Below are 22,397 nucleotides of genomic sequence, written 5' to 3'. Positions count from 1 at the left end.
AGTATCTTAAGATGCATTCCTTCGTCAGGTACACTGGCCTATACGGCTGAAGAAAGGCTCCCGCTTCGGCCCAGAAAACGTTATCCCGTCCGACATACCAGCGACGTGGGCGGCGATGGAGAGCCTCTACGACTCCGGCAAGGCCCGTGCCATCGGCGTCAGCAACTTCTCCACCAAGAAGCTGGAGGAGCTGCTCGCCATCGCGCGCGTGCCGCCGGCCGCCAACCAGGTGGAGTGTCACCCCGTCTGGCAGCAGGCCAAGCTCCGGGACCTCTGCACCTCCAAAGGGATACACCTCTCGGTACGTACAGTATTTGCTTATTATGCCTGTCCGACGCAAAAAATAACATTGTCGTTGCTGAAATTTGTTGCATCCAGGCCTATTCGCCGTTGGGCTCGCCGGCGATGTTCAAGGCGGACAACGTGCTGCAGCACTCGGTGCTGGTGTCGACGGCGGAGAAGCTGGGGAAGACGCCGGCGCAGGTGGCGCTGCGGTGGGGGATCCAGACGGGGTACAGCGTGCTCCCAAAGAGCACCAACGAGGAGAGGATCAGGGGCAACCTCGACGTCTACGACTGGTCCATCCCCAGCGACCTCTTCGCCAGCTTCTCTGAAATCGAACAGGCAAGTTTAGGAAGAAATCAACATCAGCAACATATGCTGAAAACAGCAGCTGCAGTGTTGACACGATGTCAATGGTAGCATGCATAGCATAATCACTTATGTATCTTGGCGGGTGACTGTGATTTGCAGGTGAAGCTGGTCCGAGGGGCGTTCTGGACACACCCGGAAGGCTTGCTCAAATCCGTCGAAGAGGTTTGGGATGGGGAAATAGTCTAAACTACTTCGTCTGGGAAGTGTGTGACCTGACTGTACCTTGGCTAGACGCATACACCAGAACGTTGCTAGGGCACAGAATAACGAGTGTGTTCTCGGTGCACTGCTGGTCTGCTGCCCTTCCTCCATTTTAGGCAGTCGAGTGAGCTTGAGCTTCGCCGCTGTCACAATGTAGTAATTTGCAAAAGTGACTTAGTTAAGTCCTGAATCACTATTCTAAGGTGGACACGTGGCTCGTTTCAATGCTGACATGTCGCATGTTGGTTGCAGGGCCCTGGTTGGCTGTACCGGGCTATGTAAATTTGCTATTCGAGACGGACCATTTAATGCGGCCTCTTTATACTAGCTTTTAGCAGCGGCACATTTTTCATGGCCCATATATATCACGGTCCTGTTACTTATCTAGCCCACTCATGTTCGGCCTTTTAAACTCAGAATATATGTTCGGAGTTACTATCCTGACCTACTATTTCTAATTGAACCTGACCCGTTACTTGCAGGCCATCAATGCCGGTGTGTTAATAGTGGTTCGTTGATACAGCCCGACCGGTTGTCTTGGCTGTCCCGTTATGCAAGGCCTGCTCGTCTTGGCCTGTTAAACTCAGCCTATCTGTACCGGTCCATTCGTATTGACTCGTTTATATTGGCCTGTTTGTCTGGCCGAGTTGTTTCATGGCGTCCTATAATAATTACTACAGACATACATAATACACATGGAATATTTAGAAAACAGTGTATCGAGTTACATATGATCTTAGTTCAACATGTGTATCCGCACCATCCACATAACAGTTAAATTCCTTCAAAATAAATAGAAGTTCAACTTGCACCAAAGCAAGATCACAAGCCTAAATACAGTTCAACCATCCACCATAGCATCACCAGCTCACCATGTTTACCTCATACACGGATCTAGTAAATGTATCAAGCTTTCCCTTAAGTGGAACTTGCTTATCTTTTCCTTCTTGTATCTTTTTGTTAAGCTCGGATAGATTAGCTTTCTAGGAGTCGACGAGATCTTGCAGCTTCGTTTTCCCCCGCTCTGTCTCCAGTAAATCAGTTAGGGTGCTCATATTTGATCGAGTGGGTTTATGCTCGAGTCTCACATTCTGAAGAAACATAGGCTTCTTTATTTTCCTAGCAATTACCTCAGATAAAACCAGGGTCCCATTCTCGCTCTCTCCATCTAATGTAGGTCTACACATCTCATCTTCGACTTTAGCCTTGTTTACCCATAAATACAAAAGACATATTGGTATTAGAAGAAACAATTTATAAAGCTTTGTTTTGGCGAGAACTCATCAAAAGCCTATTTACAAATACATGTTCTACTGCAGGGGAGTAGCAGTCGTTCTTATTGCGATGTGTCTCCTAAAATAGATCTACGAAACTTGATTTTTTACCTATGTACAAGTCTTCCTGAAAAGAAACACATACATGCAGCAAACTTATAGGTTCTACAAGGATCTTGTGAATAATGCGTGCATAATTGCCATATGTTAAATGTTGCATTGCAAGTTAATCACTATGTAGAGCAGTTCGATGCATATCATCTATATTGTAGACATAATTTGCATAGTTTTGGGCAAATAACAATGAGCACAAAAGCTAAAGCGTCTACGAACAACTATCTATCGAAACAGGAATTTAGTTTTGAATGCACTTGAGCTGTCCATCATAGAACTAAGCAATGTACCATTGTACCTTTATTAGCAAAGGAAGCATCATGAAAATGATACAAAAGTTGGATACCCTAATGAGTGTTTGCTTTTTCCTTTCGTAGTTGACATAGGTTTTGTACAGATTCACTATTGGTCTCGTTCCATTAGAAAAGAGTAGCTCTTATAATTTTGCTACTAATAAAGGATCGTGCGTCGCTCACTCCGTCACATGTGCTCTTTATGCGGAACGAATCGATACCCCCACCAGCATCCATTATGCAGAACACGAATATATACCCACCACCATCAGCAGCAAGCCCACAGTACTTATCCAGAACGAATATATAACCACCACCCCCAACCCCAAGCCCACCGTCACTCATCTTCTTTGATAGTCTTTCTCACCTATCTTACTCCAGTCTCACGCGGCTTGTCCTGATCAAAGATGGCTGAGTCCTTTGTCCTGAACACTGGCGCAAGCATCCCCTCGATCGGCCTAGGCACATGGCAGCTAGAGCCTGATGTTGTGGGCAACGCCATTTATGCTGCTGTCAAGGTCTTCTCCGATTTCTCTAGTTCTATATTGATTCCCTTTTCATGGTTTTTGTGAATCTTGAATATATCTCTATCTGTATGTTGTGTTGAGATGACTCTGCGATTCATCGAGAAATTGATTATTTACCAAAAAGTTCACTAGCCTTGCATTATGTCCCCAAAGTTTGTTGGCCATCCGCAAAATACCCACAAAAGGAATAGATTTCTATATAATTTATCCAAAGGGGTTTTTCTGTAAACTAAATACATTTAACTCTTTAATCGTTTAGGAAAATACTTCTTTGCCGCTAGTATATTTTTATTAAGCAGTCAACATTAGACAATATATTTTTCCAAATTTCATATTCCCTCCATCTAAATTTTGATAAATCATAGATAACCTTCATGGAATGTAGGGATTACCATCTTTTGTATACGCTAATATGCATGCAGTTGTTGGCTGGCTGATTTCTAGGAACGATTAGTACTGCATCTCATATTTGTTGTTGTTGCTGCTACCGTTGTCCACTGCATCTCATTCCCCGATGCTACTGCCACCGGCTAGGCCGCCTTTCTCCACCACCCGCAGTCGATACCACTCTCGTGGCGTCAGACCGCACCTCCCTCCTCGACCCGCCACTCACCACCGATTCGCCACCGCCATGTACCTCTTAACCCCTCACATCCCCCTCTTCGGCGCCCCTCACACAAAACAGTAGCCTCGTTTTCGGCTAGATCCCACCCCAGAATCCTAAGACCCTGCACCCCTACCCTAAGTTATCAGCCTCGCTCCGTCGGTGATGCACGGCCAGCCACATTGTCCCCGTCTCCGGTGAGGTATCGGTCTCACCTTCTCTCGGGACACAGCAGCCAACCGGGTCTTTTGTGTCTCTGGCGAGTTGGGTGTGTGGTCACCTTCTTCCTCCTGACCATCTTCTTCCTTCCAGACATGTTCTTCCTCTCCCACCGCCGTCGAGCTAGGCCATACCACGATATGACACACACGCTCAAGGAGAAAGGGTACGTGTCGTGGCGCTAACGCGTGCTACGAGCATCAGATTTGCCGATCAGTGATAGTTTCTAATCTAGTTGATTGAACCTAGCCTGATGTTTTGCATCATCTCCCGCCCACCCTAACATTGGTGCAGCTTTATATGCCTTCTTTATAAAATAAGAAAAAAATCCCAGCCCGAGTAAGATCTACCCCACCCTAGGCCGAATTCTCCACTGGTGGGGTAATATATGATCTATAATTGTGCTCCTACAATTAGAGGGACCGGCTGTCCATTTATTTTATTGTGAAGCCTCTATTGTGTAATTTTGCCAATGGATAATCAATTTTGGTTACATGATCCAAGGCTAGTGAAATTTTGAGTAAATAAATAATTTTCCATAGTTCCTTGGGACATGTTCAACTTTGTGTTCTTTGCCACCGACAATATCTATATCTCTTATAAAGCAAAACCCCACTAGAGGGTCATTTAAGTTGTCTATCTCAGCATGCAAGCTATCCACATCATCCATTTTATTAGTCATCCAATTGTCCACGTCACCCCCACTAACATTCATTAATACTCTACATGCAAGCCACATCATCTATTTTTAAGCCATCCAATTATCCACATCATCAACTTTTAGCCGCCAACTACATAACCATTTCAAGTCAGTTTTTTTTTTCCAGTTAGCCTCCTGACTATTTAGCGCCAACTAAAGCATGCATGTTCCTACAAATAACATCTTATTCCAATTAACTTATATCCATTTATTTTTTACAAAATAGAGTTATCGGAGAAATTCCCGCTGCAACGCGCGGGGTATCCTTCTAGTATGTATGATTGACTGCCTCCCATGTTGCTCTAGGACCACATTGGGGCAAAACACTTACCATCGACGGCGTCCCCATCCCTCGTGCCTCCCTCTCTTGTCGTCGTCACAACGGTGGGGATCTTCCGTCGCTTACCCTCCCCTCCTCCCGAGCGTGCGTCTATGAGATCCATCCCCACCCCTATGCCATGGACGACCTCCTCTCTCCTTGGTCGGATGCTCAGGTCGAGGGCACGGATCTTCACCGCCGGCTAGCCTTTGGGCCAACGAGCCTATCCCCACTCAGGGTGTGGTTGCACCCCCAAATCCCATCTAGGATTTGATGGGATGTGCTAGGTGGTTCAGATTTGCACCATGGTGGTGCTGCGGTTCCCTTCGACAAGTTCTTTCCTAGGGCTTGATGATTGTCAGGGGTTAGCTCACCGGTGTGGCGGCCTAACGGTTATATCTGGCGCCATCGGGCCACCGACCAGCTGTATGTTGAGGTAGCTGGTTGGCTTTGGCGATGACTAGTTTGGTAGGAGTTGGTCCTTGCCGTATTTTTGGAGCGTGTCGCTGGTGCGCTTGGTTGGAGCTAAGCCACCGAATTTTCGTGGGTAGGTAGGTTGGCAACAGTCTGCACCTGCGCCGTCTCCGTATTCCTGTCGTGGTGTCCTGATATTGGGGGTAGATGCGCCTCCGGTGAAAACTGGGCATGGTTCAGGCCATTGCTCGCTAGGCAACTCATGTGAGTGTCGCTTTTCGTGTGACCTGTCTTCATTGATCTTGGACGAATGGTCGAGTTCCGGAAGGCTACATCGGGGAATTCCAAATGGACGACATGCCTGGAGTTTGCCGGAGCGGTTGGATTTCGGTCGCGCACAACCGTGTATTTTTTGACCGTTTGGTTTCAGAGTGAGCATTTCGAAGCTCTACGATATGTTGCCATCGTGGGACATGTCTTGGTTCCGCGGTGAAGTCATACGCAGAGAATGTCATGGAATCCGAGAACTGAGGACTAGCGATGGAGGTTTCAGTTCTGGTGGTGAAGAGATTTTGGCTTGGTGATTCGTGACTTTGAGCAGTGGTATCGACAAGTGGGGGCAACACAATAGGAATTCAGTGTCTAAAATTGCAGATTGAAAACCCAAGATCTGGCCTTAATTGGTTGTGCCTGGCAATAGCCTTGTTGAAGGCATTGTTTTGTGAGTGCAGACTTTCTCTCGGGTGAAAACCTATGGTCATTGATCATGGCGATGACGGCGCTTGTGCACTGTTCCCTTCTTGGAGGCATCGCTTTTGGAGATGGTGGATTTCTAGTGTTGTCTTGTGGTGTCTGGCCGTTGTTACAAGGAACAATTCACTGTAGCTTTTTATTTCATGTAATTGTTCTTTCTTATTTCGGTTGTGTGCATCCGTATTGCCACTAGGGCACAATGTTGTTGAAGAGGCTGAGTGTAATTGATATATTCACGATATTAATATATGCCCTTTATCGAAAAAAATATGGATGGAAAAAACATTCCGGCCTTATCCTCTCCCGTCACTGTAGCAGAGAGAGAGGCGTTTTTTGGGCGACTCCGGCCGATCCACCGCGTGCTCGCCGGTGAGCCGCGGGATTCCCCTCCTCCGCCGGCCGCTCCGGCGGCGGGAGGGTGGGGGATCCCCGGTTCCGGCATGCACATATGGTAGGGTAGGAAGGAGATCTCGCCGGCGGCGCCAAGGAGGAGGTGGGGCTGGCGGTGGGTGTTTTGCGGTCGACGCGGCCTTCTCCGGCGGTGGAGCTCTTCGGGGCTCATCGTTGTCGTGCTCGACTTGCAGAGGACCGAGGCCCGGCGTGGTGCTCGTGTTCTTCGTTCTCTTGTCGGATCTGTGCTGGCGGCGGATCTGGCGCTGTGTCCAAGACTGGAGGAGGGGATCCAAGACGGCGGCTTTGCAGGTTCGTGGTAAGAAGGTGGTTGATCTGTGGCGTTGGTCCCAGATCAGGTGCAGCGTGAGCTCGGGGTGTGCCCCCGGCCGATGCTCGATCTTCGTCTCCAGATCCAGCTCCTCGGAGTTGGTGGTCGCTGCGGCTCGTCAATGTCTCAGGGCTAGGGGTTCTGCTGCTCCAGTGGTGGTCGTCCTCGGTGGCGATCTTGAGGTTGTAGATGGAGAGTGCAAGCTTTGTTGTTCTTTGTTTTCTCTCTTTGTGTGTTCTTGGTTGAACTCTGTACTCTTTTTCATATGAATATAAGTTGGTTCGTTTCAAAAAATAAAAAATGGATGGTGTGCCCATATCCCTCGATCTGATGGATCACGCCTCTTGTGTCTACTTTTACCATGGGCCTTGGTGTGACTCTTGCTACTACTGTGACTTTAGAGTCCCCCATGGTCTCTTTGTCGCCAAGCACCTAGGCATGGTGATCCTCTTAGACTCATTCTCTCGGCGGCCGTCCTGATGTGTGTTGGTGGTTCTTTTGGGGCGGTGGCTTGCCATGAATATGGGCGTGTTTTAACTCATGAAATTTCCCAAGGATGGTGGTTTGGTGGACGATGGAATGTTGGGTAGGGGCATTGGCAAAAGCTTTGCACGATTCCGTGCCATCGACAATGACATTGTTTGGCGCCGTTCCCCTCCTTGGAGGTGTCGTTCAAAGCCCCTCTCATGTCGACTCCGGATCTGAGCTCTTTGCTGGTCTAGCATTTGTTCCAATGGTTTGCAATGTGGATGCAAGTCGGGTTCTTTTTGGTTTTGATTAGGTTGGGCGACTCCTGCGTGCAACTGAAGACTTGGCTTCATTGCTGGGACCAAGCAAGCTTCGTAGTTTAAGCTAGGATAGCTTTGCTTGTTCTCCCGCAACTTCTGGAGCCTTATTTTTTTTACTTTGTGCTTATATCGTGTAGCTGGTAATCCAACATGATGCTGTAAATCTCATGGCCCGGTTGTGGCATTATTAATTTAAAGCCGGGCACTTGGAGCCTTCACTTTAATATTTATAATGAGTGACTTCTATTAAGGATCAAACTGACTTGCTAAGTGGAAATCTCTGTTGAATCAGTTACCTAAACTAGCCCAATAGTCGCTTCTACTATGGAAAATCTCCAATATTTAAGTTCACTAGATTTTGTTGTTCATATCTGTTGTAATGTTTCTTTATTGTATATTTTAGTCTTACATATATCCAATTTTATCGTGGCCTTATTCCACCTTCTAAAAGTTTCATGCTTTCGTGGCAGGCTGGATATCGGCATATTGATTGTGCTTCAATATACTGTAATGAGAAAGAGGTATTTAATAATTATTTGAACCATAGCTTCCATCGTATGTTTGTCCGTTCAATGTGTATGCTGCTATCAAAAAAAAAAGATTGCTTAATGGGTTAAGTTGAACTGATTACTGAATTCATGAAATAAAACTTCAGTATATGTTTAACTTTCATGTTGCAGATTGTTTGATGCCCACATAAATATTACATTAGTCTAAATATTTAAATTATATGATATGGAGATCATACTCTTTTATTTTTGATATATGTGCGTATCATATATATCTGAAGTTTTTTTCCCGAACGTAAATTACATTTTTCTTAAAACAACATTGATGGAAATATACCTTAATATACCGATGATAAGTCTGAAGGAAATACCTCACTTCTGAAATTTTGAATCAGGCACAAGCGATAAGATGTGAGACAGTGCATGAACGAAACTGAAAAAATTACCTCGGAACATTGGGCTAAACCTTCTAGAGTGGCCACATTATTTCTTTGATTTGAAAATATGCTATGACATAGAGCTAACTAAATTGAACCAATGCCCATTCATAGGTTGGCTTGGCTTTGAAGAGATTATTTGACGAAGGTGTGGTGAAGCGTGAAGATTTATTTATCACCTCTAAGTTATGGTTAGGCTTCATTTCCCAACCTCAGTTGAAGCAAGTGGAATTATTTGTCTTGTCAAGAATATTCTGAATATTGCAGGTCTGATCATCATGCACCTGAAGATGTTCCAGAGGCAATTGGCACTACTCTTAAAGATTTGCAGCTTGACTTCTTGGATTTGTTCCTTGTAAGTTCCTAAAGCCAGTTATTTGAACTGAGCAAATGAATCTCTTTCAAGAAAAACTGAGTAAATGAATCAACCAAGAAGACACACCACCTGTTACCTGATTTTGTTGGTTGAAATGATCATACTTTTATAGATTCATGAACCTATCCGTTTAAAAAAAGGAACTACATCGAACCCTGAAGACTTTCTCCCACCTGATATTCCTGCTACATGGGAAGCGATGGAGAAGCTATACGACTCTGGCAAAGCTCGAGCAATCGGTGTGAGTAACTTTTCTTGCAAGAAGTTGGAGGATTTGCTTGCCATTGCACGCGTGTCTCCAGCAGTCAACCAGGTTGAGTGCCATCTGATTTGGCAGCAAGACAAGCTCCGTAAACTATGCCAGTCAAGGGGTGTACATCTTTCTGTAAGCTTGAAATGTCATTATTAATATTCTAGTAGCTTTTCTTCCAGTTTTTTCTGACCTGCCATCTTAATTTGTTTACTCTAGTACTGCACAAGTGCCCCTATATTCTCACTGCACAAGTGACATATGTTCTTCTGTCATTGCAGGCATATTCGCCATTAGGTTCACCTGGGACATCAGAAGTCAATGGGCCTAGTGTCCTTACCAATCCTATTGTCATCTCTGTTGCTGAGAAGTTGCAGAAAACGCCTGCACAGGTCGCCCTGCGCTGGGGCCTTCAAATGGGACAGAGTGTACTCCCAAAGAGCTCCAATACAGCAAGGATTATGCAGAACTTCGACATATTTGATTGGTCCATTCCTGAAGATTTGATGGCAAAATTCTCCGAGATCAAACAGGCATGTCTGAATTCTGAACGCATGTTTTTTCCGTTGTTCCATGTCATTGACTTCTGGCCACGTTTGTTGCTCCCAGAATCTTGTAGCCTAACGATATCCACATCGAAATCTAGAACCTCAAAAGAATAGACCTTTCTTTTCTCGGAGAAATATATCTTCGTAGAACTCGGATCGTACCCTTTCATTCTTGATATCTGACATTTTATCTGATTTTAAAAATGCAGGAAAGGTTGCTGAGATTTGAGTACGCAGCTCACCCTCTAAGCGTTTACAAAACCTTGGAGGATTTTTGGGATGGCGAAATCTAAATCATGTGAACCTTTTTAGAGCGAATAAACTGAATGAGCTAGTGGAAACGCTGCATATCCACAATCTATCCGTATTCGCGAGCAGATATTTTCCTTTCTGTTTTGACCACCTGATAATGTAATAATTGTGTTATCGTTCGGACAAAGATCCGAAAGAAATTTGCTCTGCTTTTCATATGTGCATATTTCTCAAAGAAGCCTGCTTCCGGGTGCTTAATGCTACTACAGCATAATGTGTGCCTTCAGTTTCTTTTTTCGAAAGTGTGATGTATATTTTAATTTATTACTACCTCTGTCTTAAAATATACTACGTAAACTTTTTGTAGAAGGATAGAGAGGGAGAGAAGAGATTGACGGAATATGATGGATATTGTATTGAGCCTCTCGGACGAGTATATATAGGAGTACAAGACTTGGAGGCAAGAAGGCTCTCCTAGTAGGTTTAGATTATAAATCATATACTACCAAATACGCGTATACCAAATATATTTCTAACACCCCTGCAGTCGTAGCGGTAGTGACATGAACAATGGAAGCGCCGCAGATGGTCAGACTCGAGAGAAACCAAAGGTAGGAACCAACAGGCTGACACTCCCCCGTAGTCGTAGCGGGAGCGTCGTGCACAATGTCGTGTCGCGGATGCTTGGACTGTAGAGAAAGCCGATGTGCTCATGCGAGGTGATAGCCCTTTGTGCCGATGTCGAGGTAGTCGAGAGCATGGGTGATGTAACCTTGATCGGTGTAGCCGTGCAAGGAGTTGCCTTGGTCAAGGTCGTGGTCGGGTGCCGGTGTCGAGGTAGCCGCGCATGAAGCCGCAAGCGCATAGAGCGCGACGAGAGTGACAGAAATACGTTGAGGAAATCATCGAAGAGGGGTGTCGTTGCCAAAGTCGATGCAGTCGGAGCCGTCGAGGATGAGGTGTTGCTCTAGTTTTGCCAGAACTAGGTGCACGTCGGGGATGAATGCATACTCCGGTTTTGCCAGTACCAAATACGCAAAGACAAAGTCGATGAAAACGAGGCGCAGATCCGGGCTTGCCATGCCCGGGGATGCGTGGGGACGAAAGCACGTACCGATGTTGCCATTACCGGGCGTGCGAGGGCAGGGACCATTATAGACCGTGCGCCAGTGTCAGGGGGACCAACAGAGGAGGCCTCCAGAACGGTGACGAGCTGTAGAGCGGCAAAGAGGGAGAGGTGCCGATGTAGTCCGCGGTTGTCGGAGTAGACGAAATAGTCGGGGACGAGACGATAACATTGGTGGCGACGAGGTCGTGGTGGACGGAGACGTAGAAGGCGGCGAAAAACCAGCGGCGGCCTGGTGTAGCCATGCTGGACGCCTAGACTGTCATACTGGTAGTCGGCGATGCCTGCGACGACCAGGAGTGTCCATGCAGGTTACGTGTGTTGGTGTGACGGCGGTACTCGAAGTAGGCAACGAAGATCCCGGTGGCTTGACGTAGACCATGCGCGGACGTTAGCGACCCGCGCCAAAGGAAGCGGTGCGGCAGTTGCCAGGGACATCGGTGCGCGGGAACGGCGAAATAAACTGGGTGCGGCAACGTCACGACCCAGGGGAAGGCGTAGTTGCAAGTCGCAAGTCAGAGAATGTTACTTCAATCAAGGTTCCGTTGCTTCATCCCATTGATTGAAGAAAGAGTGTTTAGAGCATATCTAGCAGGCCCCTTAAAACTCGCGTACCCCGTATAATTTCGGCGGGATAGGGGGTGAGGGCATTTTGGGCCGTCCAGCAGGCCCCGTATTCGGGCCGGCCCGTATAGGTGGAATACGGGGCCGTCAAACCCACCCCGCCGCCCCTACATATACAGGGTGTAGGTGCGAGTGGGGGTCCAACCCCTCACTCGCAACCCTAGCCCTGCCGTGCGCCGCCGCCTCCCCGCACACACTCCGGCGAGCAATTTGCAGCCGCACGCCGCAGCATTTGCACCGCCGTCGGCCATGAGCGCACGATGGAGGAGTAGCGCCTCGCCCGCCTCCGGATCGAAGCGATCCCGCTCGTCGGACATGATGGAGGAGGCGTGGCGCCGCCACTTTAAGCTCTCCGTCGCCAAGAGTCGGCGTGCGGCGTGTAAGTACGCCGGCGCCGACTATGTGCCGCCGACGCTCCGTGACTTCGCGACGGGTGGCCGCTACCACAAGGTCGACCCGCCGCTCAAGCCGATGAGCGGCGGCGATTTCGACAAATGGCGGAGCGCGTGGGAGCAGCAGCGCGCGTGGAAGGCGACATGGGAGGAGAGCTCCAGCGGCGGAGCCCCGCGAGCCGGCGACGAGGAAGAGGAGGCGGAGGAGGGGGAGGACCCCCTCTACTTGGAGGCAGTGGCCGCGTCCATGAAGGAGGCCGCCGACAAGGCTCGGGGCGGAGGCGGAGGCGGAGGAGGCGGCGCAGGCCATCGCCGCCGTCGAGGAGATGAAGGTGCGGGAGGCCGCCGCCACTGCGAGAATCGTCATCCTCGACGACTAGGTCGCATTGTAGAAGTCATGATCCAGTAGGATCGCGCAATTTTGTATATCCGTATCTATGATCTATCTATGAACGTGATGAACTTTATATGAACGTGATGATTTTTTCCGGGTTTTGCAATTTTCAAAAATACAAGGTGAAATAAGGGGTCTGTTAGATGGAATGGTTCGTGCGTGACAATCTTTTTGATACAGGCCCTCTACTCGCGTTTTACGGGGAAAAAATAGAGATCTGTTAGACATGCTCTTAGTGAAGCAGATGCATGTGTTATCCTCTGTGGATGTTGGTCGGTCTGGAATGACAGAAACACGGTTTGGCTTTGGCACGGTGAATCTGGACGATCTCTAGTTGGTTCGGTTTGATAGGTGATGGAAACTACCTTTGATCTAGGCAAGATTGGAAACAAGAAGAGAGAAAATCCAACAAAACGTAAAGTTCACTGGCAGAAACCGGGTGAGAGGTTTTACAAGATTAATGTAGATGCTAGCTTCAGAGAAGAAGCAAGGGAGGGAGTTGTTGAACGCGGACGATGTATGCCCGGGCTTGGTTGCTCCTGATAAACGAGTGGAGGAGGTTAACCCACTAGCAATTTTTCTACTCTGATACGTTGCCTGGAATTTGTAATACCGGTGCATATTTGCGGGTTTATTTGTACATGATTAAATGAATCTGGTTAGCTGCTGGAGCGACACTTAATTGACTGGCTAGCTGGTGTCCTGTACTGAGCACTTATAATCCCGTCAATGGCACATCATGTTCCGGGTTCATTAGGGTCGTGACTAATTCTGGATTACTAATAATGTATTTCTGAATCTGTGTTTTCTTGCAGATTTAGGGCTTAAATTTCAGATAACATGGTTGTCATTTCCTCATTCAAATGCCACAACGAAAAAGTCGATTCAAATTACATCTAATGCAAATACTAGAGTCTAAATCACAAAGAATACTCAAGAAACTCTAATGCACAAAACTATTTTTTTGAAAAACATAGAATCAACAAACAATTATCAAGAACATCATGCATGTAGATTTGAATGTTCATTACCAATGGAAAAGGTTCCAAAAATAAAATGCTGGCACTTGCAAGTTGTAAATAAAAAAAAAGCAGCACATGTCGGAAAAGCTAATTCAAATTTCTAGAAAAGAAAACTAACTTTTTATTTTTTACAAGTCTAAATATTTTGAATTATTTTATGCAAACCTATCATCTATTATATACTAAAAGGAAAATAAGGATGTTTAATAGAGGCACCACGTTAAGCCACACAGCCTAAATTATTTTAACAGTTAGATCTAAAATCAGTGGCTATGATTTAATAAAAAAGATTTCAATTACATAACTGTGTAGGTCCTGTTGACACGTTATATAGATCTACCATGTAACCGGACTCTAAAACTGATCCGTGATGATAAAATATGTGCAAAGCTGATACGTGATTAGAACCCTGGTCACGTTTGGCTCTCCCGCAAGAAAAAAAGATTTAGATGAAGAACCACGAGTCCAGCTAAAACAAAACACACAAATGGATTTGGCATGGCCCACCGGGAAATAGATATGATAGAAAGCACAACACGATTTGCATGAGATGTACACTCCCATCTAAGAAATATTTACGTTTGGATACTACATGCATGGATTTCACTAGACTCTTAAAAGTGGTACCTAAAAGATGATGATTGCTAGCTAGGCACATCGTATATTTTTAATATGATTTCTATTTATCTAGAATATAAGTCAATGATAAACAAGATGAATGTGATTTTTTATTTTTTCATGAACATATACCAATATTTGTGTAGCGACATGTATAACTACCCCTAAGCCCACAAATGAGTGTACATTTATTAGCTTTGTGTTAAGTTAAATTTATTAGCTTTGACCGGACGTCGCGGAATATGACGATCGTACAACAGGGAGTCGAACGGGAAGCAGTTATGCAGTATGATGCATGAGCATTTGCGTGACCCCATCGTACATGGATCGTATGAAAAAAATTATACACATAGTAAGTCTAGAAAATAAATAAACAAGTTCTCATAAAATAAATACAGCTTTTCATTCAATCTAATTACATTGATTAATAGTGCAACACTTACATATACACGGCATGTTTAGGAAGACAATCGTGGAGTCCTCCCGAGAAGGGTTATATACGTGTGGAAGTGTACAGGAAGTCACCGACGTCGGCACATCGAATTGTTGTCGAGCGCCGGGTACCTGAGACAACTGACAAGACACAAACCTGCCAGATAACAAGTTCGAGAGTAACCCCAAGTTTCTCGGAGCCGAAGGTGCTCGACCAGAGGTATTTCTTCCAGATGGAGAACACAGTGGCGCCGCATAGCTGACAATGCGGTGATGTGTGTCAAACCAGTCACACACTAGCATCATCGAGATGTCTTTGCCAAGGGCTTCAGCGACAAACTGCATGTCTTCCCCACCGACTTCAGTGACGGTGACTTCGTCAAGATCTGTGATGGCGTCAATGGCACTGCGTAAGCTCAGCAACTTCTCTAATTTAAAGAATCTTCAGCATTTTTTGCAACAAAATCTTATAGTTCTTTCATACATGTAAGACTTAATTGACATATAACTTTGACCAATCGATTTAGAAACGGAATATGGATTACGTGCCAAGAAATAAAGAGACCTATTATACATACGACACAGTTTATCCAATCTTTGTACGACAAGAAGATTCATCCATTCGTCAGTCGTACGTGGAGTACGCAGAAAATAACATATGAAACTTCCTTATAATATAAATCAACAAATATTATGGTTTTATAACATGGACCATTGTTCGAGCAATTCTCGGTCAAAGTTATTATTGAAAAGTATGAATAATTTCTTTTCGGGAACATAGGAGTATAATTTTGTATATCAAGCCATATGCATCACTGCAATTAATATGTTATATCACACATTGATGTCTAAAACGAGCAAACAATTAGTAGAGGAAACCCAATGGTGTTTCATCCAGAGGCACATTTTGCCAACTGTTTTCATCGATTGTTCACATGATACATCAATGCTAATACTGCAGAAAATAAAATCGAATAACCTTCGGCGGATAGGGAACACACTGGTATACAAAGCAATACTATATGCAACATCATAAATACCAAGATATGAAACGCGCGAGCAGGAGAGAGTGTATATATTAAAAAATAAACCCGGATAAATTATAGTAGCGGCGAAAATGAAAATCATGGTGACGTCTAAGGTACAAAATTAAGACACATGTAGCTTGAAAAAAAGGTATAATTAAAGGTTCAGTTGATGGACATATTTTTCCTAAACTTGAAATCATAAAGAAAATATTAATAATACTTTTACCATAACATGTCGGATTTACAAATGGTGAATGATGTCTTAGATATATACCCACGCATTGGTTTGTTCCAAAAGATGTCGATCCTGACGCCCGAAGGCGACAGAGAAGTGATAGATATAGATATTAAAATTTACGGGGACATATGTAAAGAAAACTCTACTTCAAAAAACCCCCATGAAAATAGGAAGCTGTTTCCCGGACAAACAAAAGCACCGAGTTAATAATACCGTTTAGATTTGCTCCAGATAATTTTCCAAAAGTCAATGTATACCACAAAAAATGACACAATAACATTTCAACATAAACATTTCATTAAATATCTCCAAATCTACACGCGGAACTCTACCACATACGGAGTATGTTATATTTTACCTATCATAGTTTTTATTTTAGCTATGTGTCTACTATACACTAATTACACCACTAAATTATCTCATACGTACATTTAACAAGCCAAAGATGATGCCCTCGCATTTGCGAGGGCCATCTTGCTAGTTCCAACAAAAATGTGAGTCTACTCTTGAAGCCATAGGAGGAGGTGCTGTCGTGCGCGATGCCGAAGGAGGACATCCGATTGTCGATCTGGCGTTGTTGGTATATTTTCTCTTTCTTTCTCTTATTTTTCTCTTGCGCTTGATTATGTGTTAGGGCATATATAATGGGCTGATGCAAAACGAACGCCAAAAGTGACCCCGCGCTTTCGTTTGCATCGACCCACGGACACCAAATCGGTTGTACAGAGCCTCCACGTCCGTTTGCATCGGAGGTATGCCCAGCGGGCCGACAATTTTTTTTCCTCTGACAGCGTCAAGTCTCGTTGAGGCCTGCTATCGGCGATTACAGCTTTCCGCGCAGGGGCGGTGGTTCCCGCGCATGGTCAGTAGATTGGCGCATTTTCGCCTCCGTTTCACGTGCGCAAGAAGAGGTTTGCGTGGATTGGTGTTTCCCAACCCACCGTGCCTATATATGGTCGATGCCGGTGGGCGAGAAGCGCATATCTCAACCCAATAAACGTAGAAATCATCCATGGCCGAGCACGATCGCACCTAGGCTTGCCATGCTGAGATGTCCAGCCGCGCCTACCCGGATGATCCAGACCTCGCCGCCATCCACGCGGTGGAGGCGTTCTCGGAGGAGCAGACTACGGCGTACGGCCGCCAAGCCGACCAAACTGGAGGCGGATGTGGGGGCGGTGAAGGCGGCGCGTCTGCGAGTAACCCCGACCATAGTAGGCCGCGCGACGCAAGCAGGTACAACAGTTGTAGCTTTTGGTTAACTCGACTAATCATCTATGTAAAGATCTATGTAAAGATGGTCCTTTTGACCAATCAATAGTAATGGGATTTTTTTTCTTATCTCTGTAGCTGTTTGACAGCCCGGATACAACCAACGTAGACATGCGGGCGCAGACGCAATCACGGCGCATATTTGGACCATGTTTAGACCTTGGTACAGCATATATATTTCGACCGCGCGATCCAAAATAGCCGATTCGTGTCCGTTTGCATCGACTGTTGGAGATCCCCTTGCCCTAACAATTGTCTCGTTTTTATATCATGCAGATGCTACATTAATATAACGGGTCGAAAGTTGTTTCGACTCGAGAGCTGTTTCGAATCAAGAGCAGAGGGTGTAGCAAAAAATTGCATCCGAATGTCTCAAATTTTGAATTCTTTCGTGTGAGGTGAATTCTGAGGGATTCAATAAATAAATTGGCTGGTGGTTGTCAGTTGTCACCGTGTCGGGCCTGAACCTTGCATCTCCCAAAAATCATACGGGTATAGTAGTTGAATGTGTCCCGTCGTGTATTCTTCCCTAGGATTACAGATTTGATAATACACATAACTATACCAGCTGAGCTGGTGAAGCGATGAACGTGCACCACACATTTGTTGGTCTTGTGGTAAAAGACTAAACTGGGTCGTTGGTTAAATCCCAGGCTCTATGGTTTGAATTTTTTTTAGATAAAAGGCAAAGACTTGCCCGACTTTAAATTAATAAAGCCCTTACATAATTCAGAGATTCATTACATGCTGAGGCCTGACAGCTTAGCCAAATGGTAAAACCAAACTACTAGCATCGGTAAAACATGGAGATGGAGGCCGACCCCTCATCAGCCCACCCCCTGCGTCCTTGCAGCATCACTTGCGGTAAGCTCCGCGTGCACGAGCCGAAGCCTTTCCACCAGAAGCGCCAATCCTGCTTGGTTTGAATTTGCGGCAAGTCCGTTAATCATGGAGGCGTGTGCGATCAGAGAAGGAGTTCGCCTCGCTACAGAGAATGTGGAAATTGAAAAGGTAAACACACTAGGTCATCAAACTCATTCAAGAGTCAAGATCCAAGATCCAGGCGGAGGTAGGTCGGCTATCGCCAGCATCAGGCAAGAGATAAATGAGCTTATTGGGGTGGTTTCTAGATTGAAAATTGTTAAGCTTCATGCACTAGTCACTTGAACCAAAAATCCGAAGGCAAAGAGGCAGCGGAAGACACATGGCAGGATGCTGCGAGGATTTTTTAGAATAAATTGTGAAAGCTAGGATTTGAACTCGAGACCTGGGCTCTGATACCATGTTAAGCTTCATGCACTAGCCACTTGAACCAAAAGTCCGAACTGATAGAAAAGGCTATGCAATCTACTTATACACTTCAACACCCCCTCTCACGTGTGACGGGAAGACGAGAAGATAAATCAACACGTGTAGAGAGGCAAAGAGGCAGCGGGAGGCCGAGCAAGGCAGGAGGCTGCGGGGAATTTAGAATAAATTGTGAAAGCCAGGACTCGAACTTGAGACCCTAGGCTCTGATACCATGTTAAGCTTCATGCACTAGCCACTTGAACCAAAAATCCGAACTGATGGAAAGGGTAAGGCAATCTACTTGTACACGTCAACAAAAATTACGTATGGGAGTCGGCTAGCTAATAAAGTTGATCATAGTTGTGCTAGGTAAGCCTCTAGAGATAGAAGAAAGTGTCTTTGGATCAATTACAATCCACCCTTCTTAGCCGATATCCTATATAAGGATTGTAATTCCGTAGTGTGATGATTGAAGCTTGTTGATTCAAAAAGAAAAAAGATTATACTGCACTAATGAGATTCTCGACCTCTCACATCAAAGTAAGATAGGCCACCACGGGGCAGAAGCAGTGGCGGCTCCAGGAATTGAAGCCTGGGTATTCATTGTAATTTTTTTTAAAATAAACATATACAGTCCTATGATATATAGTGGTATGCTACTGCTATCAATTGTTATAGTTTACGTATTGCATTTAAAAAAAATTACAATGAATACCCAGGCTTCAATTCCTGGAGCCGCTGCTTCCATCACATCCCGTATTCAATTCCTAGGGAAGACAAAATCCCCACTTTTTTATATCTTTTCCGACCTGACAGGTGGGCCCCATCCGCCAGCCTCTGCCCGGAGCCACCTCAGCTTCCCTGCCTTGTCAGCGTCCCAGTCAGCAGCCGGCCCCATGCGTCAGCCCCTGCAGCTGGCTCTTCCAGGGTATAAAACGTTTTCCTCTTCTCTGCTTTTCATAAAATTTCACAAAATGATATATTTTGCTAAATTCATATCTCTTGAACCGTAACTCGAAATAAAAAGTGTTATATATGAATTTTGATCAGAAAAATCCAATGAACATGAATATGCCATCGATATGCCTATTTGCATCTTGCGTCATGTCGTGCCGTGATAGTTGGTGCATTTCCGCCTCACATATATGCAGAGTATTTCGGACACCAACTAAGGTTTCCTAGCTCCATTTAATTTTGAAGTATCTCACCCCTGCCATGATATGCCATGCTAATCAACACTTAAATTTGCCGGTAGAAATGTAACTCCAACCTAATTTGTTTGTACGGGGTTCCAACTCCAATTAATATGAATAAGTTGCACTGCACCATCGCTGCCATGTCATGCATATCATCTTGAGCATGTCGACTCTTTATCCGTAGTAAGACTTGAATGTATTGTGTGTTCCAGCATTTGCTTCTTCCCGGATAGGATCGCGAAGTGGTGTTGTGAGATACGACAAGTCCTCCGGATGTTCCTCGGCAATCTTAACATGCAAGCATTTCCTAAACTCCTGTCTCTACAGGAGTCGCTCACCTATTTTATTTTGCCTTCTTTCTTATGCTAGCCTTGAGTTGCGTTCTTGTCACGTGTCCTATCTACTTGTTACCTCAAGCAACCCATATTCCCTCCACCACCCTCCTATAATTTTTGTTTGGTTATCGGGTCTGCCTTGCGAGTCGTAGTGCATGCTAGTGCCGTTTATATCTTGTTACCGTTATCGCTATCTTATCGGGTTATCTGTTGGGGAATCATGGCACATGGTTTATGTATATATTTGTTGGAGATACTCATGCTTTACTTAATTGTTAACAACTAAAATTGTAAGCAGAGCCATCTGTGAGCCCTTTGCGAAAGCATTAGCACTGTGACTCGCTAATGTCCCCTAGGACCCGAGTTCTTGTTATTTGTTCTGAGATTGAGCGCTCTACCCGTACGTGAGGATTACTACTGGGACCCCCCTCACCCATTACCTTTTCTCAAGTTAGTTGAAAAGGGGGCCACAACCTTGGTTTTATTTGCTATGTCATGTATGCCATGCTTTACTTACTGTTGCCTTCGGGTGTTTACTTCCTGTTGTCTTCAGGTGTTTATATTTTGTACTGTATCCCGCGGGACGTTTAGCGAAGCGTGTGGTTCGCACGTCTAGCCGTCGTCGCAAACCCTGAGTCCGCTTCGGAGTGCGGCCGAACTTCGATACGGGTAGGTTAGTCAGGTGCCCCCCCTAGACTTTCTTGTTGAACTGGGAACGGTATTGTTGTGAGACTCCGCACTTGCTACGCAGGTTCGAGCATGCGTCTGGTTACATTTGGGCAACCCCTGCAGGGTGACATCTTATCGATAAGCCGTGTCTGCGGTTATGGACGATTTGGAGCTGTTTAACTCGATCATAGAACAACTTACACCTTTATGTTGATGTTAATAACTTGCTAATAACTTGCATAGTAATTTAGCATTACTACAACGGTTACTTAATAAAACTTGTCAACAGTGTGAGTGCTTTTGCCAGTACTTCTTTGCAAAGGGGGATCGCATCGGCTAGGTTCTGTTTGCAGAGTATAGAACTACTAGCTTATGCGCTCTCTCACCTTCTCTGATAGACGAATGTTTTAGAGTGTCTTTATAGGTTTTTAGTGCTTGCGCGCTGCCGCTTAACCCCACCATATTGCCTATGACGTTCCTCTTGCGTACTCTAAGTCCCATGCGTGCCTCAAGTACAAAGGAAGACTGGTTGACGAATGCTTATACGTCTTGAAGTCTTATTAAGTATGAACCCGTACTTATTGCTGCTTTGGGACATAACCGGGCAGGTATGAAGACATGTTCGATGAAGACGACGTTAGCAAGGTTACCCTCCGGCTTGGCCTGAGCAGGGTTATGGACGCCATCGTTTATCTTTAGGACTCTTAGTCCAATTTATATCTTGTCCGTACTCGACGTATTGATCTTCTGTATGATTTAGATCTTCGTATTGTATATTTGTATCTTGACTCGTTGCAGTCGTTGTTGTAATATATGTTTTTTGCGGGCTCTATTGTAAACTTGTTGTAATGTTACTGCTCGTGGTAATTCCTCTGGCATCACGTGTGTGGTTCGTCGCGCACGTTGTGTCGGAGGGCGTCTCAGAATCGATATCGTGCGGATTTCGGCGGGTTCGCTGAAATCCTCATGGTACCGGTTCCGGAGCGTCACAACATCTACCCAAAGTGGTAAACATTTGTGAAGCTAGTTGTCAAACCGTAAGAAACAAGTTCAATTCCACAATACATAAGTGGCGGCAAGGAAAGATGTTGAGAGAGCATTTAAGATTTTGCAAACCCAATTTGCTATTGTCAAAGGACTGGCGAGATTGTGGGATCAAGAGGTCCTTTGATACATCATGAATGCATGTATCATCATGCATAACATAATCACCGAAGATGAGCGTGGTCAAGACAATGACTGCTTGCACTATGAGTTGATGGGCCGACCATTTCGAGTGCATAGTAGAGAAAAGAGAGTTCCCAAGTTTATTGCCTCCTACAAAGCTATTCAGAAGGAGGAAACTCATCTTGACCTTCAGAATTATCTGATCGAAGAGTGGTGGACATGGAATGTCCAGTAATTATATCTCATTTTTCATTGTTATATTTCATTTATTCACAGTTTGTTGTACTAACAATGAATTTTTATTTAATAGTGTTGTAAAAACTATTTATATTTGATTGTGTTTGATCTTCGTACGATTTCTAGTTGTTGATTTCTATGTGTGCATGCATCAGCGCGCTGCATTTTACAGCGCCTGGAAAAGATGTGTTTTGCGCGCACTAAATTTTGCAGCGCCTCATAAAACGATTCGCTAACGTGCTAAACTGGAAAAACGGCGCTGTGCGTGTCTGTTGGAGATGCTCTAAACCCCACGACCTAGGCGTGCATAGGTCCAACGTTTTATGTGTGCACGCCAACTTCGGATTAAATCATGATGACGAGAGAGGATCGGACGCGGACTGATTACAACACTGCCGAAACGT

At 45.2% G+C, this 22,397-nt stretch overlaps 2 protein-coding genes across 2 annotated transcripts in view; both read left to right on the top strand.

Moving 5' to 3' along the window:
* LOC124648640 overlaps positions 1–1,106 on the top strand; it is a 24,325-nt gene extending 23,219 nt beyond the window's left edge. The window contains exons 12-14 of the mRNA XM_047188363.1: positions 29–301; positions 379–624; positions 754–1,106. Coding sequence (XP_047044319.1) covers positions 29–301; positions 379–624; positions 754–840 — 606 coding nt within the window. The 3' untranslated portion in view covers positions 841–1,106. The remainder of the gene's footprint in view (positions 1–28; positions 302–378; positions 625–753) is intronic.
* Positions 1,107–2,937: 1,831 nt separating this feature from the next.
* On the top strand, positions 2,938–10,066 carry LOC124707594 (aldo-keto reductase family 4 member C10-like; the record flags this gene model as incomplete). The annotated part of the gene is given in 7 exon segments (XM_047239257.1): positions 2,938–3,054; positions 8,052–8,102; positions 8,642–8,718; positions 8,795–8,882; positions 9,016–9,288; positions 9,435–9,686; positions 9,911–10,066. Coding segments are annotated over 7 exon segments (936 nt in total). The 3' UTR covers positions 9,995–10,066.
* Between the last annotated feature and the right edge of the window lie 12,331 nt (positions 10,067–22,397).

Source organism: Lolium rigidum, chromosome 4 (genome assembly GCF_022539505.1).
Source record: "Lolium rigidum isolate FL_2022 chromosome 4, APGP_CSIRO_Lrig_0.1, whole genome shotgun sequence".
Classification (NCBI taxonomy): domain Eukaryota; kingdom Viridiplantae; phylum Streptophyta; class Magnoliopsida; order Poales; family Poaceae; genus Lolium; species Lolium rigidum.
This window is presented reverse-complemented; position numbering and strand designations above follow the sequence as displayed.